Genomic DNA, 27,362 nt, shown 5'->3' on the forward strand with positions numbered 1-27,362 from the left:
TGCCATAGCACTGGCCCCAACCGGTGATTGTTCATTTTGCTTTAACACCAGTTGTTTTTGTACCATTCTAGTGTATCAGTAACATGAGCAAGTCTTGGAGTACATTATGCTATATCACACCTCATGCTTATTCTTGGCCAAAATCTTCAATCCACAAAATGAATTACACACTTACATGAAAACTGTTATGTATTTAATGGTACCACAATTTTCCATTACAAATATTGTTTTTCTTCTTCCTCAATTTAAAAAAAAAAAGTGCCTTGAGGGGGTCTTAGAATTTCCAAGTTTTCTGGATCAAAGAGTTCTGCTATCTAAATTATAAGAATGTTGAAAAACAAAAACAAATCCTTTTCCTGCTCTAAAGTCCTTGCCATGTTTTTGTCTTTCTGAAACTCAAAACGGCTGAATTGAGAAATGAGGTTGGTGAGCTCTGTTCAACATCTGAAAATTCATCAGGAATGAAGTCACTGATAATTTCAAAAGTGTCATTCTCACTAGGCTGACCCAAGAATAAATTTTACTGGGTTCTTATTTGGTGATCCAGAAAGTTGCTAAATAGCATTCATCAGGGAACAAAATACTTGATGATTAAGTGTGCCAAAGTGTTTACAATGGTTCATTTTTGGTGGATGTGTGGGGCACACAAGATTAAGCTGCTGCTTGGGATGGTTGTATTCCGTATCAGAGGGCTGGTTCAAGTCCCAGCTCCTCTGCTTCTGGTCCAGCTTCCTGCTGATGCATGCTGGGAAGGCAGCAGATCATGGCTCAAGCGCTTGGGCCCCTGCCACCCAGGTGGAAGGTCCGGATGGAATTCTGGACTCCAGGCTGCATCCTGACCCAGCTCATCAGTTATCTGGTGTTAAGTGGCTTAGCTGATGTGCACACGGAGCCTCAGAATTTTAGCACTTCCAAATGAGCTGCTTTTTGTGGTCCCTAGAGAGATGTCACTTAACATATCCACTAGTAAATATCTAGATAGCAAATATGGTGCGGGGCACATGTCCGACTTCTGTCCTCCTGTGGGGGGGGGTCGCAATACTTAGGTGTTCGCTAGTGTTGAAAACGAAAGGAGCATTGCATGTGTAATGCTGCCTTTATTTTAAAATTCTGAAAAAAGTTGTTCTAATTATTAAAATGAAAACATGCTTCCATGACTGTGATCCCGCTGCCCACCCAGGTTCTCCTCTTCTCTTTAAAACATCATTTTCTCATGTTCCCCTGAGTTGTGTAACAGCAGTCTGAGTGAACGCATACGATCCTAGAGTGAACCATCAGCTCTAAACTGTTTCCAGTAGTTCGCTCACGTAAACCTGCAGTTCACATCTTTGTACATAAAACTTTTTCATGATTGCTGTATTCATATATGTGCTGCCAAAGCGATTGCTGTGTTTGACAAGCACTTCAGCTTGTACGTCGAAGGACGTCCAGGTGCCCTGGCTTAAGCAAGAAGGAACGGTATAGGCTTGCGTTATGAAAAGCTAGCATTGATTGGCCGTCACGTGGCTGGACACCTGGGCTAACAGTTGTCCCCAGGAGTCTCACTTGTGGCTTCTGGGGCAGCCACCTGCTGTGCTGGCTTCATTCTTGGGCCTGTTCCTTGTCTTGTCTTGTTGTTGTTGTCTTTAACTTTTTGCCCAGAGATTTACTTATTTATTTGAAAGAGTTACATAGAGAGAAGGAGAGAGAGCTTCCATCTGCTGGTTCACTCCCCCAGTGTCTGCAATGACCAGGGGCTGGGCCAGGCTAAAGCCAGGAGCCAGGAGCTTCTAGGTCTCCCTTGTGGGTGCAGGGGCCCAAGCACTTGGGCCATCTTCCACTGCCCTCCCAGGTGCTTTAGCAGGGAGCTGGGACATGAACAGGCGTGCATATGGGTTGCCAACCTTGCAGGTGGTGGCTTTACCTGCTACGCCACAACGCATGCAGGTGGAGGCTTTACCCGCTCCGCCACAACGCCGGCCCCCCCTTGCCATGCTGTTGCAGAAGTCCCGTGACCAAAGCTCTCTAACACCACTGAAGCCCCACACAGGCCTGAGCCAGCCACTGGTGCCACGGCCAGGGAATGTTCTGCAGGGTCCACAGCTGCCCCAGACTCTGCTCACCTGGCCCCTGTGGGGAGCAAACCGGACTAGACTGTTGCTGGAATTGGGACTTATTCTGTGCATCTGCTCTCCCACAGTGTGGCGCTGGGAGAGAAGTGGACAGCTTCCGCACAGCTGCCTCCAGTTCAACCAATTAACTGTGGGACTTGCTCCTGATTGGAGAGCGGCGTACTCGGCATGTGGGCAGCCGAGTTAGGATTGGCGGAGGAGGACTATGAAGGAGGAGAGAGACGGCATGCACCGGGAACATCTGTGGGGAGCATCTGAGGGAACCCGTGCAGCCCCCGAGAAAGCCGGCCGGCGGTGTGCCGCTCCCCTGCGGAAGTGGGGAATGTGGCCAGGGGGAACTGCCCTTCCACGGAGGTGGAAGGGATAGTAGCCAACCCGGGAAGAACCAGCAGCAAACCCGGGGAGGGCCGAGCAGACAGAAAGAACAGCGCAGGGTCCTGTGTTGCTCCTCCACGAAGAGGGGGAGCGACATAATGGTGCCGTGACTCGGATATGAAGCCTAGGCAGGGCTTAGTGTCGTTCCTCCACGAAGAGGGGGAGCGACAGGCCCCTTTGCTGCTTTCTTGAGCTCAGCCAGCCTACCCTTCACTGAGAGCCACTTCCTGTGTCCCTTCTGCCCCCTCTCTTCCCAGTATCTGCACAACTGGCTGCCCCCGACTGCCTCCAGCCCTCGGGGCCTGCCTTGAGCCCCGCTTGTCCCGTCTCAGCAGCTCCGTGGTGTGCTCAGGTGGCGGACGGTGGAAAGGTTCGTCTCCCTCACCAGGACCCGGAGGCCCGCCCCGTCTCCTGCCCTGTCCTGCACCGCCACGTATTTGCCCGGTGAGTTTGCCGAGCTGCTGTGAGAAGACAGGGGACTGGTGGCCCTCAGCAGAACGGTTACATCCACAGTGCAGGTCTGCGTCCACAGCCGGCCGGGGAGCGGGAGCGGGAGCGGGAGCGGAAGCGGAAGCCAAGGAGCGGGGTTCTTGTCGGTGCTGCGTCTGCCGGAGCCCCTCTGTGAGGCTTCTCCTTGTGGCAAAGTCATCTTTCTTAGGTGAGGTCACACATCCTGCATCTCCCCACCTTGCCTCGGCCCCGCCCCCTCTGACCCAATCCCCGCCCTGCCACCACCCCTGCCTGGAGCCCTCTGTTACCCCAAGACCTCTGCATTGTTCTTGCTTCTGCTCCGAAGGCCCTTGTGCAGGCCTCATGGGATTGGCAGCCCCTCCCCACCCCGAATAGGAAGAGCAGCCCAGGGCCACCTCTCAGGGGCAGTTTCCTTAGCATCGGCTGGAGATAGGTTGGGACATCCCAGCACAGCCCTGGACTGCTTTCCTTTCTCACCTGAGTTTAACACAGCCTAGTCTTCCCCTTCATGCTCTGACTTTACATGGTTTACTGCTGCATCTGGACTCAAGGGTTGTTGGAAATGTGACCTGAATAAAAAAAACAGTGGCCATTCAAGTACTGGGGATGTGGGTGACCCTGATTTTTCTGCATTCCCATCCCAAATGACCAGTGTGTGCATGTCTTTTCTAAAGATTCATTCATTTTTTTTTTTTTTTAATTTATTTGAGAGGTAGAGTTGGAGGGAGAACAGAGAGAGAGAGAGGTCTTCCATCCGCTGGTTCACTCTCCAAACAGCCACAACAGTCAGAGCTGGGCTGAACCAAAGCCGGGAGCCAGGAGCTTCTTCCAGGTCTCCCATATGGGTGCAGGGGCCCAGGAACTTGGGCCATCTTCTACTGCCTTCCCAGGCCACACCAGAGAGTGGGATCAGAGTACCCCATATGGGGTACCGGCTCCACAGGCAGAGGCTTGACCCACTGCTCCCAGTCTGTGTATTTTAACTTTCTGTTCACTGTCACCATTTTTGTACATAAATATTTTTAAAAACTTTGAATTTAAAAAATGTCTTGCCAAGAGTTGCTTCATAGGAGAAGTATTTATTATAGAGAATACAAAAGCACCGTTTATCACATAAAAAATTCCTGTAGTATACATCAGATCATACTATCAGTTTCCCTTCACATGAAAAATAATTTGTTTGAATATAAACTATTAAACTTTATAGCCTCTTTTTCGGACAGAACTTTAGTATTGCCCAACATGGAGATCACGATGCACTGGGGGTGGGGGGAGGATGATTAAGTTCTTAAAAAGAAATAGCCAAGAACATACTCTAATGAGTTTAAAAATAGCACCATTGGAAGAAGAGTGTATGTCTTTTAAGTTCAAAGTGCCTTAGTAGGTGAGTGACCAAAACTCATGCAAACTAAATTCTGAGTGGTTGATTTTTCAAATCTTTGCTGTGATCTGGGGTGGGAAATTAGGTTTAAAAAAAAAAAAAAAAGCAAAACAGTAACTTTGAAGACTCCACAGACAAACGTGTGCACGCACACACAGACGCGCACAACCGCACCAGGCTGTGTTCCCTGTCCCCTCTTGGCTGTCACCAGTCAGCAACCTCCACCACGAAGGGTGTTTTCACGTCGATCTTGCCACTGTTGACAATGGAGCAGTTGGTGAGCGGGCGGTCGTGACTGTCGGTGGCTTGCAGCTCTATGGAGTGCACCACGGTCTGGGGAGAGAAAGGCAGACTCACGCTCATTTCTGACCAGCAGCCGCGGGGACCCAGACGCGCAGGCGGTGCCGACGCCGAAAGCTCCCATGAGCTCATGACAAAACCATGCGAGCTAAATATCGGAAATGCGAGTATTCAGAAAACACAAACGCGGGCCTTCAAAAAGTTCGCGGGAGGTGTGTATTATGAAAAGATGGCATTTCACAAATTTTTTTTGCACCAAAAATATACTTAGTTGAATTTCATTTTTCCATGAAGGATTTGAAGTCCCCTCATATATATGACAGAATGGACTTCACCCACCACCAGAAACCATGTCGGTGTATTTCCTTTTTTTTTTTTTTTGTAAGAATTCTGCATTCTGAAAAATAGACATTGTTGTGAACCCCTAGCTCTAGTAAGAGGTGTTTCTAGGCACCTGCTACACCCAGTGTAAGCACCCACATGGACTGGGAGTCCATTCCAGCTCCACTCTCTAAGACACGGATGGGGAATGGCCAGGGAAGGCCCAAAAACCATTTGGCCTGGTCCTGCCACAGCAAGCACAGGTGTGACTTGAACTTCAGTAACTCTATAGCACACTCATTTTTAAGTTGATAATTTGGTATGGCCCACACATGATATAAATATCCAAATAGCCCTGGGCACAAAAAAAAAAATGGGTCCCCACCCCCACATGATAAAATGGCAGAGAAAATTCAGACATGGAGGTAATTCTGGGTCCACCCATGGTGACGGTGCTCCAGGCCATCAGTCTCTCAGTGGCACTTGGGCCGTCTTGCAGGGCTGTCCCAGGCTGGACCATCACTGGGGCGGCCAGGACTCCAGCTGGTGCTCACGTGGAATGCTGGTGTCGCACACAGCTCACCCCGCTGCACCACAGTGATGGCCCCGGAAATGCTCTGTAACCATTTTTTGGTTGCTGTACGGTGTGACTGTGACGTGGTGTCTTGACTGACCCCCAAGGGGCTCCTTTCCTCGACTGGAGGATGGTAAGACACGTGAGCTTGCCCCGGTTTCCGTCTGCGTGCGCAGTCCAGGGATGGGACGCACACTCAGGCTCCACAGCTTCCCCACCTCACACAGCCACAGCCCTTCCCACTAACACAACTTCCTGTTTCCCTGTCCCCTGGCCCTAGCAGCCGCCTTAATGTTTTCTGTTCCTGTGGAGTGGACCACTTGAGACGCCTCACGTAAGTAGAGCCACACAGTCGTCGTCCTTTTGTGCCTGGCCTATTTCAGTTAGCATAATGTCCCCAAGGCTCCTCCGGGCTGTGGAGCATGGCAGGATGTCCTCCTTCTGCAGCAAGTAATACTCCACTGAGTGCGAACAGAGCCCTGCTTTTGTTTACTGCGGCTGAAAGAGCTTGTCATTAAAATCCAGAATACAATACATCAAGTACTTCATGGCCAGGCCCCAGCTTCTGCTCTTACCACCCCCAACAGTTAGGATGCCACGCCTTGTAATTTATCACTTTTGAAGAAGCTAGGGAGTGTAAATTCATGGATCTCGAACAAAATGAAAATTTGAAAGTGAAAGTCACCAGAGACACTGCCCTTAGAAGCATCAAGCTTTGAGAGAGAAGAGAAAAAACAACCCATCAAGTTACCATCCCATCGATGACTTTCCCGAAGACCACGTGCTTGCCGTCCAACCACGTGGGCTTGGTCAGCGTGATGAAGAACTGGGAGCCGTTGGTGTCGGGCCCGGCATTGGCCATGCTCACCCAGCCAATGCCATAGTGCTTCAGCTTGAAGTTCTCATCCGGGAACGTCTCTCCATAGATGCTCACTCCTGGGGGAGACAAACCAAGGACGAGGAGTCAGCAGGCGTCACACCTCGGTGAACTCTCCAAAGCAAAGCCCAGGAATTGCGCACAGTTACTGGAAGGCCGTAAGAGGCAGGGATGGGGAAAAGATAGTCAAACACGAGGAGAAGCAAAGGAGAGGGAGGAGATGAACTCCTCAAGGAAGCAGGGCCCCAGGGCCTGGAACACACAGGGAGGCAAAGCTGTGAGTACTGGCCTCACCCCAAGAGCCACGCCTTGATCAAACAGGCCAGTGACTGCAACCTGAACTGAGAAGGAGCTGAAGGCAGGGTGACGTGTGCCAAATGGGAAGGTGGCTGAGCCACTTCGGTGGCCCCGTCTCTGTGCCGTGTTCAGGCTGCCTGTCCTGGGCCCCTCCCTCCTACCTCAGCATGCAGGCAAGTGCGCCAAGCGCGTGGCCAAGTCCCCGGCAACCCTACAGCAGAGGTTTCCTTTCACAGCGGGAATCCGAGCTGACAGAACCCGACTGCAGCGGAGCCGGACTGCAATCTGACTTTCTGATGTAAAGGTGGTGCTTTTCCTTGTCTCGGCCCCAAGAGCAGCAGCTGCTGGTGTCGCAGTCACTGGACTGCAGGGCTCTCAGGAGGACACAAGGTGATGGCAGCTGCGAGCACCCGGGGTCAGTCCCCAGCAGAACCAGAGGGAGCGTGGCTGGGGTTCCGGCACAGCAGCAGGTACCCAAGAATCCCTTTCTCCATCAATCAGCGGGGAGACCGTGAGCAGTGTCTGCCCCGTGGTGTGGACCCTGAGCAGGGCCTGCCCCGTGGTGTAGACAGTGAACAGTGCCTGCCCCATATTGTAGAACGTGAGCAGCATCTGTTCCGTGGTGTAGACCCTGAGCAGCGCCTGCCCCATGGTGTAGACCGTGAGCAGCGCCTGCCCCATGGTGTAGACCCTGAGCAGCACCTGCCCCGTGGTGTAGACCCTGAGCAACACCTGCCCCATGGTGTAGACCATGAGCAGTGCCTGCCCCATGGTATAGACCCTGAGCAGCACCTGCTCCATGGTGTAGACAGTGAACAGCATCTGCCCCGTGGTGTAGACCGTGAGCAGTGTCTGCCCCGTGGTATAGACCCTGAGCAGTGTCTGCCCCGTGGTGTAGACCGTGAGCAGCACCTGCTCCATGGTGTAGACAGTGAACAGCGTCTGCCCCGTGGTGTAGACAGTGAGCAGTGTCTGCCCCGTGGTGTAGACCATGAGCAGTGCCTGCCCCATGGTATAGACCCTGAGCAGCACCTGCTCCATGGTGTAGACAGTGAACAGCATCTGCCCCGTGGTGTAGACCGTGAGCAGTGTCTGCCCCGTGGTGTAGACCCTGAACAGCATCTGCCCCGTGGTGTAGACCGTGAGCAGTGTCTGCCCCGTGGTGTAGACCCTGAACAGCATCTGCCCCGTGGTGTAGACCGTGAGCAGCGCCTGCCCCGTGGTGTAGACCCTGAGCAGTGTCTGTCCCATTCGCCAGCCCCAGGAAGGCCTGTCAGACCCAGCTCCCCTTCTGCAGGCCCTGGACCCCGCAGTGGCCAACCTCACCATCCTGGCTCAGAGGACCAGCAGGACAGCTCTGGACACAGGGTTCTAGGCTAAACCTGAATGGCCCCAAAGGTCATCTCTGCAAGCTTCAGAGAACTTTGAACTCACGACTCAGGCGCGCTGGGCAGGGAGGGTAGAGTTTCTGCTCCTGCCCTGTAGGGGAGGAGGGTGCCACAACCAGGGACAGGAACCAGCATTGCAGAGTTTCAGAGCGCTGGCTCTGTGGCAGCTGGGTGACTCTCCACTATCTGGAGTAATCTGAACCCCTTTCTCTGTTCCATTCCATGTCCCTGTAGCCTGCAGCATTTCTGCAAAAATTAAAAGTAACCTTTGGGGCCAGCATTGTGATACAGTGAATTAGGCTGCTGCCTGTGACGCCATCATCCCATATGAGCACTGGCTCAAATTCCGGCTGCTCCTCTTCCAATCCAACTCCCTGCTTGAGTGCCTGGGAAAGCAGTGGAAGATAGCTCAAGTGTTTGGGCTCCTGCCACCCAGCTGGGAGACCTGGATAGAATTCGTGGCTCTAGCCTGGCCCAGCCCTGGCCATTGCATACATCTGGGGAGTGAGCCAGCGGCTGGAAGATCTCTACCTCTTCTGTCTCTGTAACTCTGCCTTTCAAAATAAGCAAATGTATCTTTAAAAAATAAAAAAGTAAACTTAGAAAACACCTGGCAAATCAGAGCATTTGAAGGCAGCTATTTTTGTTATAAATAAACCATCATAATAAACATGCCATTAGAAACACTGCCTGAAAATGGCCTGTTTCTTTAAAAAGGCAGTAACAGATGTCCACCAAACTCAGCACTTGCTGGATTAGCCCTCTGAACCATGAAGTGACTTTGACTAACAAGCCCCATTCCCAGGGACACTGCCCTGGCACGTGGCAGCTGCGCTCCTCAGTGGGACGCATTGAACAGAGAGCTGCAGCAGGTGGCATGGTTATTCGTACTTTCTCAAACTCGAGCTTCGTTCATAGGAGTTAGTCTGCATTATAGTTTTGACACCTGGGTCATTACTTTCATAAATTAGGGAGCCTGGAACTCCAGCTGGGTCTCCCACGTGGGCGGCAGCAATCCCAAGTCCTTGCACCATCACTGCTGCCTCCCAGGGTGTGCATTCGCAGGAAGCCGAGTCAGAAGCAGAGGCAGCCTGGAACACAGGTACCCTGACAGGGCGCGCGGGCGTCCACAGTGGCGTCCTCACCACTGTGCCAAATGCCCCGGTCTGAACGACACCGTTCCTTAATCCGGGATTTCTATCCGCTGTGCTGAGCGGAGGTTCCAGTCTGGGAAGTGGAAAGGGAAAAGGCAGAAGCCAAGGTTACCGCCAGTGCCGTCCCCCGCCGTGAAGTCCCCTCCTTGGATCATGAAATCCTTGATGACGCGATGAAAGCTGCTTCCCTTGTATCCATATCCTCTCTAAAGAGATTTTTTTTTTTCAATTGAGTACACAAGGAGACATGGCCCACACCAAAAGAAAAACCCCAGGGTCTTTCTGGAAATGATAAAATCAAACAAAAACACGCAGAACTTCCTTAGGTCCCAGCAGTGATCTGTTGACAAATGTGTCATTGGCTTCCCCCATGTAAATAAACCAGAGACCTGAGGCTGCACACACGTGCGTGCAAATGCAGCAGTGCACCTGCTCACTTGGTGGTCACCTTCCCTCCCGCTGCTAGCAGGGTGAGGGTGCTGGGTGCCTGAATGATACAAGTTTTCTAGGGACATCAAAATATGAGAAGCCGCCACAGGTTCATCTGATAGTCTAACTTAATCCTTTCCAGAAGGAAGAGCCAGCTCCGCCCAAAGGAACCCAGAGTGAAACCTGCCTCTCCCGTGGCCAGGGCGATGAAATTCTCCACCGTCTTGGGCACGACTTTTCCAAAAAGGCCAATCACAATTCTGCCGACATCTTTGTCTCCGATCCTCACGTCAAAGAAGACCTGCATGTGTCGAACGGCACAGAGGAAGGTTACAGCGTGGAAACCACAAGAGCAAGGTACGCCGAGATCACATACGATGGCCCCAGGCCACCAGAACTCTACAAGGGAGTCGGGACAGGGTAAGATGTCAGAGAAAAGAGCTCTCACACCCTTCTGTTACTGTATTTTTTAGTTAATTTATTTGAAAGGTAGTTATAGAAGGAGAAAGAGGGACACAGAGACAGATCTTCTATCTGCTGGCTCACTTAGCAATGGCTGAAGCTGGGCCAGTCCAAAGCCAGGAGCCAGGAGCTACTTCCGGGTCTCCCACGTGGGTGCAGGGGCCCAAGGACTTGAGCCATCTTCTGCTGCTTTCCCAGGCATGTTAGCAGGGAGCTGGATTAGAAGTGGAGCAGCTGGGACTTGAATTGGCACACATATGGGATGCCAGCACTGCGGGCAGTGGCTTTACCCACTATGCCATGCACTGGCCCCTCTCAGACCTTTTTGCAGGAGCATGTTGCCCACAGATCATCTGTGAGCAGGTATGCCCTGCTCAGTGCCCACTGGACCAGGACTGAGCTAAAAGTGTGGCTAGTTGCTGTCACAGTCGCCGACACCCAAACGGTGTGGCTCCTTTACATTTCTCAGCTTTGTGGATGAAGACTAGAGTGGGAAACAGTGTCCTGTTTTTGCAGACAAACAGAAAACTCCATCCGTTTGTTTCCCCTTCAGATGCCCACAATGGCTAGGGCTAGCCCATGCTAAAGCTAGAAGCCAGGAACTCAATTTGGATCTCCCATATGGATGGCAGGAACCCAAGTTGTCTCCCAGGGTACTTACTAGCAGGAAGCTGGAATCTGAAGTGGAGTCAGGACTTAAGCATAAGCCACTCTGATAAGGGACACAGGCATCTCAGCCAGTGTCTGAACCACTAACTAGGTCATACTTGTGCTTCAGTGTTGCTTGTTTAAAACCAAAGGTGGAAAAAAAAAAGGAGATAAATTGGCCAAGCATCTATATTTATTTCTTTGTAATCTAGACTAGGGCCCAAGTCCCGAACGTTCTCATTGTACGTCTACTGTCAGAGGGACTGCAAAAGACAACTCAGACGCAGGCCTGCCACCCACATCCAGGCGGCAGGGCCCAGCAGACATCTGGTGCTGACCAAACCATTTACCTGTGAAACTCAGACCTGAGTCAGTGTCATGTTCCCCCCATCGCCCAAGTGCATTCTGTCCTTTGTGCTGCATTTTAGAACAGAAAGGGGAAAACTTATCCATAGTGAGAGCTATTTTGTTGCAGATTGAACCTTCACAGTCCCTTGGACTTCTCTCAGCTGTTTGATCTGCAACAAAATTGCACACACCTTGCTTCTCCAACATCCTGAGACAGAGCTTGAAAAGGCCACAGAGCAGAAGGGCATTCTATTAGCGAGTACAGATTATATGAGCCAATTTACTGTTTGAATGCTTAAAAAAAAAAAAAAAAAAAAAAAAAAAAAAAAAAAGACATTCGGCAGATGACTTTAAAAAATATAAGAAGGCTTGTCAGAGGAAAAAGATGTCTTACAGTTTAGAAAAATCACTAAGTAAAGACTGTCAAGCTTTAGCTCAAGACAAGAGCGTCTGCCAATACATCAGCCCGTCTGTCACAGGGTGATGTGATATTTAGTGTTCCGAGTGGCATTTTACAATTTCTACATGGCCAAAGCAGCAAAACTTTTATTATGATTATCGGTACAGAAGAGCTTTATAGAATGCACAGAAGGCCCTGTCCTCGAGATGGGGCCATGCACAAGAGAGCATTCCCCGTGCTGGAGACAGGGCGCTACCCGAGCCACTCCTGTGCCAGGCGCTGCACCTGCTGCAGCCAGAGAGAAGCCAGGGATTCAGAATCAGGCAGCCACAGAGCAGTACCAGGAAGACAGCAGACGTAGGATGGTCAGGAAACTTTGGGATGGGCACCAGAAAAACCTCCAGACTTGAAGCCCTCGAGGGTGAAGAAAGCAGAACAGGGCCCAGAACTGCAGTGGTTAAGCCACTGCCTGTGGTGCCGGCATCCCACGTGGGCACTGGTTCAAGTTCCAGCTGCTCCACTTCTGATCCAGCTCCCCGCTAATGCACCTGGGAAAGCAGCAGAAGATGGCCTAAGTGCTTGGACTCCTGCACCCATGTGGGAGACCCTGATGGAGTTCCAGGCTCCTGGCCCAGCCCCAGTCATTGAGGTCATTTGGGGAGTGAGCAGCAGATGAAAGATCTCTTTCTCTCTGATTCTCCTACTCTACTTTATGTAACTTGGCCTTTCAAATAAATAAACACATTAAAAAATCAAAGAGAGAAGCATGAGAAAACAAAGTGCCTATCTCCCAGCACAGCTTTTTTTCTTAACATACAGCATAGCACACAAATTAATATTTTCCCACAAAGTATAGGGTCTTTCAACTTCATGTTTCCCAGCATTCATCAAATCCAATCTCAGACACCAAGAACTGACCAAAGGCAAGGGCAGCTCCCAAGCTCTAAGGTGTTGTGAACAGCAGGGTGAGCAAACGCTACCTGCAGAACAGGACAGCACGCGCACGGGCACCAATAACACCGTCCACCCTGACCTGCAGGAACGTGGAGGGTGGGGCCGGCACCTGGGGACGGCCTGGGCAGGCAGTGGCCTTGCCTAGCAGAGCTCTCTCTGGACCCAAGGCACCAAGGCAGGAATGCAGTCTGTGTGTAGACAACCAGAGCAGCCTTTTGGGCTGCACCTAGGAGCTGCAGGGTGGGAGTGTGGGAAGGGAGATCAGAGAGAAGAGGGCCTGGACAAGGCTTTGGGAATGTTATTCAGATGGGAGCGGCCAGATGTGGAGGCTGGGACGCCAGGGCTGCTGGGCTGGGAGAAGGAATTGCCGGGATGGAGGAGAAAGAAGAGGCATTTAAATAGCAGGGGAGAGGCGGGTGGACAAGGGCGACTGGTGGGTGCTACCACAGCACCTTATACAAGAGCCCTGGGCACGGCTTGGGGAAGGGGCAGGGTCTGTTCCCATTTTATCAAGGAGAAAATGGGCTGAGGGGGTGTCGTGACTTCCCAGGGCTTCCCACCCACGAGTACGAGGTCTACAACTTCAGCCCCAGGCGGCTGGCTGGTTATCAGGAAGAGGTTCTCCTGGTCAGGTGGGGAATCTCGGGAGGATGCATGTACTGGTTTGGGTTCCCCCTGTGCCTAGCACAAGACGGCAGTCCAGGAACATTGTCTGGTTCTAGCTGTGTGTGGAGTAGGGCGTGCCCACCCTTCACCAGGTGAGGAAGTGGCTTTGTGCCCTCACAGTCTGTGCCTGGTCTCTCTCCACAGGGCCGGTTCCTGACTCTACTGAGCATGCTTGGGCACAAGGCCCGGTGCTGGACAGAGCTGGGGTGCAAAGCTCCTACCTCGTGGACATTACGGTCCAGTTACGTGAAAGCTATAATATAGTGGGAAATCAGGTTCATAAGTACAGGTAAGATGTCCTGGTAAGGGGTGGTGACTACCTATGGGGATGAAGGTGGACTTCCTGGAAAAGGTGGCGCTTAGATTCAGTGGTAGGCTTTGGGGGTGCAACATCCATCACTTCTCTTTTCCCTTGAAGGCCATTGAAAATGAGGGAACACCAGAGGCGGGAGGAGTAGGGGGACAGGAAGAGGCACTCGGAGAGCCTGGCCCAAGCCAATGCAGGGTTAATTCGGCTTTCTTTTCCCAAGTAACGAGGAAAGACACCAAGCACCAGAGCTGTGATGTCCAGGACTGTTCAGTCCAGCTCCACTATCAGTGTCCATGGGGCCTTCCGCAGATAAGTTAAACCCCAGGTTCCCGCTCCTCATCCATAAGATAGTTGCTCACTCCCTTCGGGGCTGTCACAAGAGGATTTTAATAAAACAAACAGAACCCTAACAAGTACCATCTTAAATCCAGGACCACGAACCGACCAAGCGAGCCACTTGCCCTATCCAATCTAAGATGCAAAACCATCCTGGGTAGGTTGTATTTCCACTGTCATCTTAACACAGCAGGAATGGAGCCCCAGACCTTGGAGGACACCCCGAGTCACCCAGCTGTCACCTCGGAGCCTCTCCACACTCACACACTTACAAGCTGTGACACGCGTGCAGCAGGCAAGCACTCTGGGTGCCGGGCGCTGTAGGAACTTCATGGGACAACACCAGTCTGTAACTGCAGTTCAGTGGCCTCTCAGACCCCTGAGCCAGCGTCCTGTCACCCTCTGCGGCTGGGCGGTACGCGTGGAGGCTGGAGGCTGGCTGGGCGGCAGGATCTGCCGGTCTCACACCTCTCCTGTCCACGTGGCCATTTTTCAGCGAAATCAGAGCTCAAAGACTGCCAGGGACAGCAACATACTAGAGCGCTGGCCGATTAACCCATGAATCTGCGTTCAGATAATTATTTCTACCATTTTCATCTTCCAGAAGATTTCATTGTTTAAAAAAAAAAAAAAACCAGCTAAAACAGGTAGAGTTGGATCTGTGGGAGAGTCACTGACCTACAATCAGCTTTTCGAACTTAATTTCAAATCTGCTGGGGAAAAAAGAAGATCCGTTGAGTGATGACGAAGACTGTTCCGGGTCCGGACATCCCAGCCCTACAGCCCCCAGCTTCTCCCTCTCTGGGCTCTGTTTCAGTGGCCCCCAGCCCAGGCTGAAAGCTTTTAAAAGCAACAGGGCCAGAGCCGCAGCCACTAATTGTGGTTGATAGTCTGGGGGTAGTCTGTGCATCAGCTGTAAAGCTTCCCCCGTAAAACCTGTTGCAAAATATCACAATGGACATCCACTGAAAAAAGTTACTTAGGGCTCATCTGAAATCCTCGGGTTACAGTGTTCTGTGTTCTGGCTAGGGTCCTGTTCCTTCTCCCTCAAGGCCCGTCCGAGCTGCCAGCTCCTGTGAGCTGTGGCTCCAAAATCTATTTCAAGAACCCGCCTTTCTCCCTGTTTCCACTATGACCAGCATCTGGACTCGCGGGGAGCCCTGGCGACCCTAGCAATCTCTTAAACGCACGTCCGCCATGAGATTGGTTCCACACTTTGTAAAAGCAAGCGTGTGCGGCTGCGACAGACCCTGCACGGCCCCGCGCATCTGACTGGCTTCCCACCGCCGCGCCCTCGCCCACAGGCCACCCAACCCACGTGGCCTGTCCCAAACGGGGGCCTTTGCCAGCCTGGCTTCGGTCAACCTGATTTAAGAGGTTTGCCCGATGGCCAACTCCTTGGGCTTCACCACCGCGTGCATTTCAAGCCGCACTTAGGACCGTGTCCTCAAGACCCCGGTTCCCAAAGCTCCTCCTGCCCACTGGATGCGGGGCCTGCCGCTCTCCTGCCCCTCGGGGTGGGGGGTGGCTTCTGCGGTGCAGGATCCAAACGTGCCGCAGGGCCGGGGCTCTGCTTACCAACAGTTAAGCTCGGCGGATGGCCTAGCGCACGTCCAGCCTCTTCCCCACCCCTTGCCATGTTCCAGACACGTCCCCAGCTCCGCGCCCGCCCCCAGTGTCTTCTGACAACGGAGCTGACGCGGGTCAGCCGGCGGAAACGAAAGGGCCGGCCTTGGGAGCCCGTCCCCTTCTCGCTCCGTTCCCAAGTCCAGGCCGCGCCGAAGTAAGTGCTCGGCCCGCCGGTTCCCGAAGCCTCTCCAAGTTCCCCAGGCCAACCACGGACACCCCCCACCTCGTCCCGGGACACCGAGTCCGAACCGCCCGCTGGCGGCGAGGGCAGGCGGGACTGAGCCCTGCGCCCAGGACTCAGCCCACCAGGCACCAGCCCCGGGGCCGCCTCTTGCCCCTGCTCGCAGGCCGGGACACGCACAGGCGCGCGCGCACACACATACACGACCCCCGCGCCCCAAGCACCCGGCCCGCTGCGCTCCGCGCGGTCACCTTGGCCGTCACCGAGGGCCCTCGCCGGCGTACGCCCGAGGCCCCCGCGGGAAGCACCAGCTCGCCGAGCCCGACACACAGCGCGAGCGGCAGCAGCAGCCGGGCACCCGGGCCCATGGTGAGCGGGTGCAGCAGCGGCTGGCGGGACTCCCGGGCGGCTGCGCCTGCGCGCTCGCGGCCGGGGCAGGGCGGGGGCCTGCTCGCGCTCCTCCCCAGGCTGGTGGCGCGGCTCGGCTTTGGACGATGGACTGGCGCCGGGGCGGGGCGCCCGAGCGGGAATCGGAGCGCCACGGAGTGAGCTGGGGGCCTCCAGGGGCCCTCGCCGAGAATCCCGGACGGAAGGGCCAGGGCGCTAGGGGTTGGGGTCCTCCCGGGGGAGCACGCGCCCGGCTCCGGTGCCCTGTGTCCGAGGGAATTTGTAGACCCTGGGTGGGCCAAGCTGACCGCGTTTGGAGAAAATGGGGAAACTGCCGTCCTCGCTTGTCCTGGAAGCGCTACACCTTGGGGTGTTGGTCTTTCAGATTTTACTTATTTGAAAGGCAGAGCTGAGAGAGCTTCCATCCGTTGGTTAACTCCTCAAGTGGCTGCAACAGCCAGGGCTGGGCTAGGCTGGAAGTCAGGAGCCAGGAGCTTCATCCCGGTCGCCCACGTAGGTGCAGGGGCCCAAACCCTTGGTCCATCCTCCACTGCTTTACCAGGAGCGTTAGCAGGGAGCTGGATTGGAAGTGGAGCAGCCGGGACTCGAACTTGCACTGCAGGCAGGGGCTTAACCCTCTCAGCCACACACAGGCCCCTTGACCTTGGGGACTGGGCTGTGATGTGCTCTGCGGAGTTTACAAGTCCCAACAGAATTCCTTCCTGTGGATGCACAATTTTCCAGTCCATCTGTAGCGTGGAGTTTTTGCCGACTTAAGAATTATGTCTGGAGAGATGATTTAATCCCATTATGTTTTTAAGTGGAAAACTCCAGTTGTAGAACCGATAGACGTTCTGCCCTCAGCTGTGAAAATGAGTGGGTGGAAGGAAACTCGTCTGAAGAACTTTTGGAGGCACCAGCCAGGTGATAGAGTCGTGGGTCTTTGTTTCTTTGTGATTTTCAGGTTGCCAGATGTGACCCAGTGAGCACAGAAGTCGCTAACAACCTGGCAAAGTTATTTGGAAACTCCGTGTGTGCCCTAGACGGTAAAGCTGCCACCTGCGACACCGGCGTCTGTCATGGTTGCTGCTTCCCATCCGGCCCCTGCTAATGTGCCTGGAAAAGCAGTAGAAGATGGCCCAAGTGCTTGGGCCCCTGCACCCACATGGGAGACCTCAGTGAAGCTCCTGGCTCCAGGTTGAGGCCTGGCCCAGCCCTAGCCATTGCATCCATCTTGGGGAGTGAACCAGCAGACAGATCTGTCCCTGTAACTCTGACCTCCAAATAAATAAACATTAAAAACACACATACACACACAAGAGGAAACAAACTCAGTTGCTTTTTGAATTAGGATATCAAAAGTATTTTTGTTCATTTTTAGAGTAGCTCTAAAATTGCATATAAACAGTCCTGTTCTGGTGGTCTTCAGGGAGCCGTTGCCCTGTCTTTCAAGCCAAGCTGCCCCAGGATAAGCAGCAGGAAATCCTAAGCATACCTAAGTGTGCCTCAGAAATGACTTTGGAGAGTTTCTTGCAAGTGAAGGGAGTCACTGCTGAACGGTGTTGTTTTGTTTTTTTTCTTTTTAAAGATTTCTTTATTTGAAAGGCAGAGTTACAGAGAGGCAGAGAGAGAAATCTTCCATCCACTGGTTCACTCCCCAAATGACCGCAACAGCTGGAGCTGCACCAATCCAAAGCCAGGAGCCGGGAACCTCTTCTGGGTCTCCCATGCAGGTGCAGGGGCCGAAGAACTTGGGCCATTCTCCACTGCTTTCCCAGGCCAGAGCAGAGAGCTGGATTGGAAGTGGAGCAGCTGGGACTTGAACCAGCTTCCATATGGGATGCTGGCATTGCAGATGCCGGCTTTACCTACTACTCCACAACACCAGCCCCATAATGGGATTTCAAATGGGATTTCGAATGGGATTGTACCACAGCTATAGATCACTTTGGAAAGACTCAACAAATTGACTGTTGAGTCTTCAATTCATGGCACAGCATATTTGGGTCTTCTTGGTTTTCTGCCCTGAGGTGTTACTTGTATTGTACAAGTTTAATTTCCAACTGTTTGGGTTTTTTTACGTCATTGTCAATTGTCCCCCCTCCCCCTTTTTTTTACAGGCAGAGTGGACAGTGAGAGAGAGACAGAGAGAAAGGTCTTCCTTTTGCTGTTGGTTCACCCTCCAATGGCCACCGCAGCTGGCACGCTGCGGCCGGCGCACAGCACTGATCCAAAGGCAGGAGCCAGGTGCTTCTCCTGGTCTCCCATGGGGTGCAGAGCCCAAGCACCTGGGCTATGCTCCACTGCACTCCCTGGCCACAGCAAGAGCTGGCCTGGAAGAGGGGCAACCGGGACAGAATCCGGTGGCCAGACCAGGACTAGAACCCGGTGTGCCGGCGCTGCAAGGCGGAGGATTAGCCTAGTGAGCCGTGGCGCCGGCCCAATTGTCCCCTTTTAAATAATTTTTTCTGTTGTTATTACAGTCAAATTAGTTTTGCATATTACTTTGTATATACCAACCTTGTTCAACCTATTTAATAATTGACCATGGAGCCGGAGCTGTGGCACAGTAGGTTATTCCCACACCTGTGGCACCGGCATCCCTTATGGGCACTGGTTCTAGTCTCAGCTATTCCTCTTCCTGTCCAGCTCGTTGCTTTGGCCTGGGAAAGCAGTGGAAGATGGCCTGAGCACTTGGGCCTCTGCACCCACATGGGAGACCTGGAAGAAGCTCCTGGCTCCTGGCTTTGGGTCAGCTCAGCTTCGGCTGTTGCAGCCATTTGGGGAGTGAACCATTGGATGGAAGATCTTTCTCTCTGTCTCCCCCTCTCACGGTCTATAAACCTACCTCTCAAATAAATAAAAAATAAAATCTTAAAAAAAATTTACACGTGAATTATTTAGGATTTTTCCTTAGATAATTTTATTACCCATGAATAACAACAGTTTAATTTTTTTTTTATTTCTGTATTTCTTTTTCTTGCTCTATTGCATTGGCTAGAACCTGCAGCACCAAAACAAGTGGAAACAATGGGAGTTTTTTGTTGTGGGTCCATTGTCCTCTCAAAAGATACATTGAAGTCTTAAACCGTAGTGTGTATGACCGTGACCTTATTTGGAAATAGTTATAGCAGATATGGTAGAGTTAAAGTGAGGCCGTATGGATGTGACCCGACCTCATGAAAAGAGAAGAGACACACAGGTGGAGGAGAGCCCTGTGTGGGGTGGGGACAGGGACTGGAGGGGTGGGTGTGCAAGCCGGGGAGCAGTGGAGGTGGCCCCCAGGAGCTGGAAGAGGCAAGAAGGATCCTCCCCACAAGCCTCACCGAGAGCAGTGGCCCTGCCTTCCTCTGCGGACTGCCAGCCTCCAGGCCCTGTGACGGTAAGGCGCTGTTGCTTAAGTGACAGCTTGTGGGGCTTTGTTCTGGCAGCCCTAGGACATTCATCCACTGGGTCGGCTCCTAATCCTGGAGGGAGGCATTCAGTGTTTCACCAATAAGTGTATTTTCTGAAGGTTTTTTTCATGATTAAGAAAATTTCTTGGGGCCGACGCTGTGGCATAGCGAGTAAAGCCGCCGCCTGCAGTGCCAGCATCCCATATGGCTGCGGGTTCAAGTTCCAGCTGCTCCACTTCTGATCCAGTTCTCCGCTACAGCCTGGGAAAGCAGGAGAGGATGGCCCAAGTCCTTGCACCCCTGCACCCACATGGGAGACCTGGAAGAAGCTCCTGGCTCTTGGCTCCTGGCTTCGGATTGGCACAGCTCCGGCCATTGCAGCCATCTGGAGAGTGAACCAGTGGATGCAAGAACTCTTTCTTCCTGTTTCTCCTTCTCTGTGTAACTCTGACTTTTAAATAAATAAATCTTAAAAAACAAACAAACAAACTGAAATCCTTTGGGGCCGGCGCCATGGTGCAGTAGGTTAATCCTATGCCTGTGGCGCCGGCATCCCATATGGGCACCAGTTCTAGTCCCAGCTGTTCCTCTTCCAATCCAGCTCTCTGCTGTGGCCCAGGAAAGCAGTAACTCTCAAATAAATAAAATAAAATAAATTCTTTTTAGTCTTAGTTTGCTAAGAATTTTTATCATACATTTTTCTTTGATTTTTATCACTATCACTTATTGAAGTCAACACATACCATATGATTTTCCCATATCTGTTAATATGATGGGTTGCATTAATTTTCAAATCCTAGAAATTGTCTTAACCTTTTTTTTAAAAAAAAAAAAACTTTATTTATTTATTTGAGAGGCAGAGTCACAGGCAGTGAGGGGAGAGACAGAAAGGTCCCCCATCCACTGGTTCACTCCCCAAATGGCTGCAACCTTTCTATATATTACTAAATGTGGTTTGCTAGTAAGTTTTTGCAAACAAACGTACCAACAACTTTTTTTTTTTAAATAAAACATTTTACCAGGAGCTTCAGAAAAACAAAACAGTAGGTAAGGTATCACTTTAGCTTTCTAGTTTAGACCAAATTGATAACCTTGTGCCATTTTGCTGTTCGTGAGTAAAGGTGCTAATTTTATTTTCAGGATATTCGAATCTAAATTCATGAAGGAGACTAGGAACATACCTCAGCCGCAGCTTCTTGTCTGTTTGCTGTCAGGGTTAAGGTGAGTTGGCCAGTGATAGCTTTTTTTCCTGTTTCCTTAAGGGTTTATGTGGGATTGCCATTTCTTCTTTTTATTTTTTTTTTTAAAGATTTATGTATCTATTTGAAAGGCACAGTTACAGAGAGGCAGAGGCAGAGAGAGAGGTCTTCCATGCACTGGTTCACTCCCCAGATGGCCACAACAGCCGGAGCTGCACTGATCCACAGCCGGGCGCCAGGAGCTTCTTCCGAGTCTCCCACGTGGGTGCAGGGGACCAAGTATAGGGGCCACCACTGCTGCCCCCTGGGTGCACATTGGCTGGAAACTGGACTCGGAAGTGGAGCCAGACCTCACCCCCAGCCATCCGGATACAGACACCTCTGTGCCAAATGCCTGCCTGAGATGAATTCCTAATTCATCCGTCTTTAATCTTCCCTTTTTATGATAGTCTCTGTGCAAATAAACCAAGAAAGGCTTTAGCTGCTTCCTGAAAGTTTTGCTGTGGAGTGTTTTCATTATCAGTCAGTTAAAATGTTTCCTGATTAACTTTTTTATTTCTGTCTTTATCCATGTGTTGTACAGAAGTATAGCATCTTATTTCCAAAACATGACCTTAACAGAATCACTCTCTTGGTGATTTTGAGTATAGTTGCATGGTGGCCAGGGAGCATACTCCGTATTCTTTTATTCTTTTGAAATACGTAAGAATCGATCTGCTAGGATTTGAATAGTTTTATTGTTTCTGCCCCTTTTCGGTTCAGTAAACGATCCATAGTTTAGGTTTGCTGGTCCTTATGAGCCTTTTCATCAGCTTGCCACAAAGCTACTGTGGCAAATATATTAGAATAATCATTATGACTCTGGATCACCCGTTTCTCCACATAGGTCTGTAATTTCTGTCTTTATACATTCTTCATTGTATTTTTCTAGGATAATCTATTGATGAATTAAAATTGTTGTCATTGTTTTCCTTGGGTCATTTTTTATGTCTAGCAATGCTTTTAGCCTTAAAGTCTGATGAAGATGTGTTACTGAATGCATGGTTTATCCTTATCTGTGTTTCGACTTTTACTCTTTCAATCCTTATGTTGCAATATCTCTTGAAGATAGTGTAAATTATTTTTTTTTAAATGAAGTTGGATAATATTTAAATAGAACATGTAGCCTGTCTTTCCTTAAACTTCATGTTTGATTGTAAATCTAATATCTTAATATTTTCTTTCTATCGGAATCTGTTTTGTGCTCCCCTTGTCCCCTTTCTCGCCTTATTTCTACTTCATAGAACAGATCTTAATTTTGTTGGACTGATAGTTAACACGTTCTCTTTCACTGTGAATTCTTTAAGAGGCAATGTTAGCTGCTACTTTTATTCTCTTTCTGGCCACCATAAGGGGGCAGGACACTTCTATTTGTCCTCTGTGGAACGTATGCAGGTATGGTCATGTATTTTATTTTACCCCGCAGCACGTAATCACTGTTGTTTAATAAAGCCACGCACACGTAACAGTATCCACACATTGGCCTCCTCCTTGGTTTTCCTTACTTCCTGCCTTTCTGGCTTTAGACGGGTGACCCTGTTTCTTCTGCCCGAAGTGTAATTCCATTTGGTATTTCCTGAAGTGCCGTCTGCTGCTAACATTTGTTTTGTTTCTTTGTCTGAAGATGGTGTTTGACCTTCTTGCCTGAATGGTAGTTTTGCCCAGCATGAAACCATTTTCTTTTGGCAGCGTGAATGTGTCATTTCTTTTTGGCCTGTAGCTTCCATTCTTTCCCTTGAGAAATCTGCAGTTCATCTCGTAGCTGCTCCCTTGAAAGGACCCCATCTTTCTTCGTGAGAACGACTTTACGTTTTTTGTCTCTGGCTTTGGCTTTCTCTGCAGTTTGACTAGCTTGTACTTCCACATACATTTCTTCTCATTTGTCCCCTCTCAGGAAGCCTCAGGATTCCTCCCCTCTGTGACTTGAGGTCTTTCTGACTTTGGCAAATGCTCATTCATTCTTCAAAAGCCCTTATAATCAACCTCACTCTGCTAAGGCAGTTACTGTCATTTGTGTACGTTAGTCTCTTTCAGATACTAAGAAACAGTTGAAGTGATGTCACCATCGTGTGAAACGGAACAATTAAAGATACACAGGACCAGCACTGTGGCAGTAGTGGGCTGCTCCAGTGCCAGCATCCCATATGGGCACTGGTTCAAGACTCAGCTGCTCCATTTCTGATCCAGCTCCCTGCTAATGTGCCTGGGAAAGCAGCAGAAGATGGCCCAAGTGCTTGGGCCCCTGCACCCACATGGGAGACCCCGAAGAAGCTCCTGACTCCTGACTTTGGCCTGGCCCAGCTCCGCCATTGCAGTCATTTGGAGAGTGAACCAGCAGATGGAAGCTTGCTCTCTCGCTGTCTCTCTCTCTCTCTTTCTTCCTCTCTCTATTTCTATTTTTCAAATAAAGAAATTAATCTTTATTTGAAAAAAAAAAGACCTTGGTTTAATTAAAAAAATCTATATAAGATGCTGGTTTTTTTTTTTTTTTAAAGTTCTTGAGGTTGTATATGATCAGACCCCTCAATGACCTCTTTGACTTCATCTCTCTCTGTCTCTCTCTTTTTTTTTCTTTTTTCTTTTTTTCTTTTTTTTTTTTTTTTTGACAGGCAGAGTTAGAGAGCCCAAATGGCTGCTGCGGCTGGCGCTGCACCGATCCGAAGCCAGGAGCCAGGTGCTTCTCCTGGTCTCCCACGGGGTGCAGGGCCCAAGCACTTGGGCCATCCTCCACTGCACTCCTGGGCCACAGCAGAGAGCTGGACTAGAAGAGGAACAACCAGGACAGAACCAGTGCCCCAGGAGGCTGGTTTTGTAGCAGTGAATTAAGCTTCTACTTAGGACAGTCACATCCTGTATGGAAGTGCTAGTTTGAGTCCCTGCTGCTCTGCTTCCAGTCCAGCTTCCTGCTAACGGGAGTGATGGATGATGGCCCAGGCACTTGGGGCCCTGCCGCCCTGGTGAGAGATCTGGTTGAGTCCCTGGCTCCTGGCTTCAGCCTAGACTGGACCTGACTGTTGTGGCAATTGGGGTATAAACGAGCAGATGGAAGATGCTTCTCTGTTTCTCCCTCTCTCTGCCTTTCAAATAATAAATCTTTGGCTGGATAGGTAGGTAGACAGAAAAAATGTAGGACTGACTATGAAACAAAACCCAAGCATGGCAAATATGAATTATAAAACGATTCGCTGGTCTGTTGGCTGTCGTTAGTAAAATCAAAATAAACAACAGTTGTATAATATTTCCATAGCTTGTCTCTTTGTTCCTGTAGTTTCAATTCATCACAAAGAAGACTGCTTGTATTTTATTAATTTTTTGTGAGTGTCAAAGAGTGTAGTTTTGCCATATTTAGTTTTTTTCTTTCTGCTACTTGTAATATAAATATCATCCTCAAAACTGCATTTCAGTGTCTTTCAAAGCTCGTTATGTTTTGTCTGTGATATTAACTTTTCCCCTCACTTACATAAATAACATCTTAGTTAAGTCAAATATTACTTTCCCCTCAAAGTATTTCAGAACTGGCACCAGTGCCTGTGTTAGCTTCACTTTTAGCGAGCGAATGTCTCAGGCCTTTGTTGGTCACTGGCTGTATCAGTGGGAGGTTTCGCCTGGTAAGTTTCTTTCAGGTGTTGGGATGAGGGAAGAGCGCATCAGGTGGTGGTGGAGAATCCAGGGTAGGGCCCTGGCATTGGGGTGAAATTATGGGACCCTCACATTGTACTTGCCTTCAGCATGCCCAGCACGGGTTTCGGGAGCGATTCCTTCATGTGAAATGCCCTCCCTTTTGAGCTACCCCTGCCAAACTTCCAGAGGTAGAATCTCCATGGGATTAAAAGCTGCACTACTTTTATTTGCCATCCTGGACAGAGCTGACTGCCCTGGCGCTCGCCTTCCTCGTCTTCAGCATCCAGCAAGATCCAGAAGCAGCTCCATGAACGCTGAACATGAAGACACCTCAAGGAGTTTCGGAGGTGGGACGTGGGCCTGAGCAGGATCTAAGACCGGGCGGAGGTACAGGAGCTGCAAGCCTAGTGGAGACTGAGCCCTTAGGAGAAGCCTGCAGAGGGGAAGCCCGACCCGCGGGGGCGCCTGCTGTGTGCACACATACAGCGCCCTTGACCCCGGGAGGAGGTGCTGTTAGAAACTTGCAGAACCGAGGCCCTGAAGTTCAGCTGACAGTGTCAGGTGCCTGCTTCCAGGTAGCCCACGCGTGATGGTGACTGCGCCAGCGGCTAAGCTGTCACAGTAAGTGCCCAAGGGCGGCTGGATTTGCGCATGGCTGTTGGGAACCAACAGCTGGCGAGGAGGAAGTCAATACGGTTCTTGCGACTGAAAGTGAAGCAGGAGATTAACTGACTATTGATTTAGTCCCACAAACTAAGGAGCATGTGTTGATGTGAGAGCACCAACCTCTCGTTCTGTGAACCCCCGCTGCGCCCGCGTGCGCGCAGGTGGCGGCGTTGATCTCGGCTCCACTGCGTCTTCCCCAAGTCTTCCTGCGCCCCTGGTTCCCGATCCTTCCTTGCAGCCGATCTGCTACTGAATTGATCGGCGTGTTTCTGCTCTGTCCTATTCGCCGTTATTTAGTGCCCACCGCGGCTGCCAACTTTAAACAGTCTTCGTGTAAATGTTTGTTCCTAAACCTTTGCTGATAGGTGTGTTTTATGTAACAGTTATGGAGCCCATTAACATGATGCCCTAAAACACAAAAAAGAGACCAAAGAGATTTATAAGCATATGAAATGCCCTCACCAGAGACAGTTGGAATAATAAATCCAAAGTCAAAGGAACATTTGTAGCGTTCCTGCCAGTGGATTTATCCACTTCAAAACACGTTTTGTGGGCCTGAATCGTGCCGTATATTATTTCCACTGCAAATACAAACTGACTCTCATTGATTGATAATGACTTTTCATTGTGTCTGAAAAAACTCACTGATGGAGAAGAGAGAAATTCCATCATCAGCACTTTGGTGTCATTTGCATTCCAGTTAAGAAACATTGCCTACATGAGTTTTCTCAAAACATTGGAAATTTAGGAACATTCCAGTTACTCACATTTTAAATGATGTTAAATCAGAGCATTATTATTATTAAAAGAAATTAAGCCAAATTCCAAGGCCAACACGAGGTAGCCACAGGAGTGTAGAGGGCGACATTCTCCAGAAACAGACACCCCCACACCCCCCAAAAAACGTGGGCAAAGCCAACCGGTGGCATCTGTCTCCTCGTTAAAACATCAGATTGACAAAGTGCATGTCCTCCTCTGGTTCAGAAAGTTCCCGCTCTGTTAAACATTGACATTCTTACCCCTCTGTGTGTTCCGCACTGGCCACTGGCTCGCCGGCTCTGTGGGTTTCTGCCATATCTTCCCCCATCAGCTGATAAGCCAGGCTCTCCCAGGACTTGTGGCTGGGAGGCTGCTGGGAAGGAGAGCTCCTGGTGCATAGTTGAAATTGTTAACAGCCAACCTGCCTCCCCTTCTCCTGTTTCCTGGCTGGCTTCTTACTGTTCCCTAGACTGCAAGTAGATCAATTGGGACTGAGTGTTCAGGGTGAGAGAGCTTGAGCCTCCGCCCGGTGGTTTCCTTTGCTTTCCTTGGGGTGAAAAGACCCTGGTCTCATAAATGGAGCCCATATGCACTATCGCAGCATTACCCCAGGGCCTTCAAACTGGATTCAAGTAGAAGATAACCTGTAAGCCACTGCCTCTACATCGCTCTGGACAAACGAGCTAATACAGTCTTCTAGGGGTGGAAACAGAGTTCTTGGTGGCCCCTCAAATGTGTAGCTGTAGGTCTGGGGCTATTGAACATCTTTGAAGCAGAGTTATGCATCCATGAGTACAAGGGATCGTCAACACATGCATGGAAAAATGAGGAACACAGTGTCCAAAGTCCCCAAGTAAATTCGGTGCTATCTTGGATGTTTTTCCTTCCAGCCTGCACTTGTTTGGTTCCTGCAGTGTTACACTTTATGTTTTCATTGACTTCAATTAATGTCCTGCCCTGGGATGGTTTGTGTAATGTTGATGAGTTAGAACTTGTTTTGGGAAGATGGAGAATAATTTGTAGAAATGAGCAACATTTTTTTAGAATCCATTTCTCCAATGACAACAGCAAACAAGAATGTTCAAAAGAAAAGGTGTTTGGGGCCGGCGCTGTGGCTCACTTGGTTAATCCTCCGCCTGCAGCACCAGCATCCCATATGGGCGCCGGATTCTAGTCCCGGTTGCCCCTCTTCCAGGCCAGCTCTCTGCTGTGGCCCAGGAGGGCAGTGGAGGATGGCCCAGGTGCTTGGGCCCTGCACCTGCATGGGAGACCAGGAGGAAGCACCTGGCTCCTGGCTTCGGATCGGCACAGTGCGCCGGCTGTGGTGGCCATTTGGGGGGTGAACCAATGGAAGGAAGACCTTTGTCTCTGTCTCTCTCTCTCACTGTCTAACTCTACCTGTCAAAAAGAAAGGTGTTTGCCTCTGGTGAACACCACACAGCAGTGTTGCAGTGTAGGAGCTGAGAATGGAACTTGAAAGGGGGCAGGGAGCCATGGGGAGTGGTGTGCACACTCACTCCCTTCTCCCACTTCTCCCATCAGCACCCGCAGTCCCCACTGGCTCTCAGGGCCCCAGGAGCTCCTTGTCCACCTTAGGGTGATGGCTGCAGCCAGCCAGGCCCAGAGAGGAATGTGACAGGGATGCCCTTTCCTGTCCACCCTGCTTCTAGAATCTTACCAAATC

General features: G+C 50.6%; 1 protein-coding gene and 2 long non-coding RNA genes across 4 annotated transcripts; 1 reads left to right on the forward strand and 2 right to left on the reverse strand.

Moving 5' to 3' along the window:
- Positions 1-4,016: 4,016 nt before the first annotated feature.
- Positions 4,017-16,038, reverse strand: PPIC (peptidylprolyl isomerase C). Of its 2 annotated transcripts, none has more exons than XM_008254951.4 (5): positions 15,864-16,038; positions 9,866-9,979; positions 9,362-9,455; positions 6,285-6,469; positions 4,017-4,671 (listed from the first exon to the last, which is right to left on the reverse strand). In XM_008254951.4, the coding sequence occupies exons 1-5, from the start codon at positions 15,978-15,980 to the stop codon at positions 4,543-4,545; spliced, it is 639 nt and encodes a 212-aa protein (XP_008253173.1). In that variant the 5' UTR covers positions 15,981-16,038; the 3' UTR covers positions 4,017-4,542. The 2 variants fall into 2 exon arrangements, with proteins under 2 accessions (XP_008253173.1, XP_051700114.1); XM_051844154.2 differs by having other exon boundaries at positions 9,362-9,451; positions 9,862-9,979.
- On the reverse strand, positions 14,419-15,476 carry LOC138850129 (uncharacterized). Its single transcript, XR_011389661.1, has 2 exons — positions 15,381-15,476; positions 14,419-14,515 (listed from the first exon to the last, which is right to left on the reverse strand). It is a non-coding gene; the product is annotated as an uncharacterized lncRNA (long non-coding RNA).
- Positions 16,039-18,350: 2,312 nt separating the features above from the next.
- On the forward strand, positions 18,351-25,531 carry LOC138850127 (uncharacterized). The gene is made up of 3 exons (XR_011389659.1): positions 18,351-19,381; positions 20,535-20,615; positions 24,497-25,531. It is a non-coding gene; the product is annotated as an uncharacterized lncRNA (long non-coding RNA).
- Positions 25,532-27,362: the final 1,831 nt, after the last annotated feature.

Source organism: Oryctolagus cuniculus, chromosome 6 (genome assembly GCF_964237555.1).
Source record: "Oryctolagus cuniculus chromosome 6, mOryCun1.1, whole genome shotgun sequence".
NCBI lineage: Eukaryota > Metazoa > Chordata > Mammalia > Lagomorpha > Leporidae > Oryctolagus > Oryctolagus cuniculus.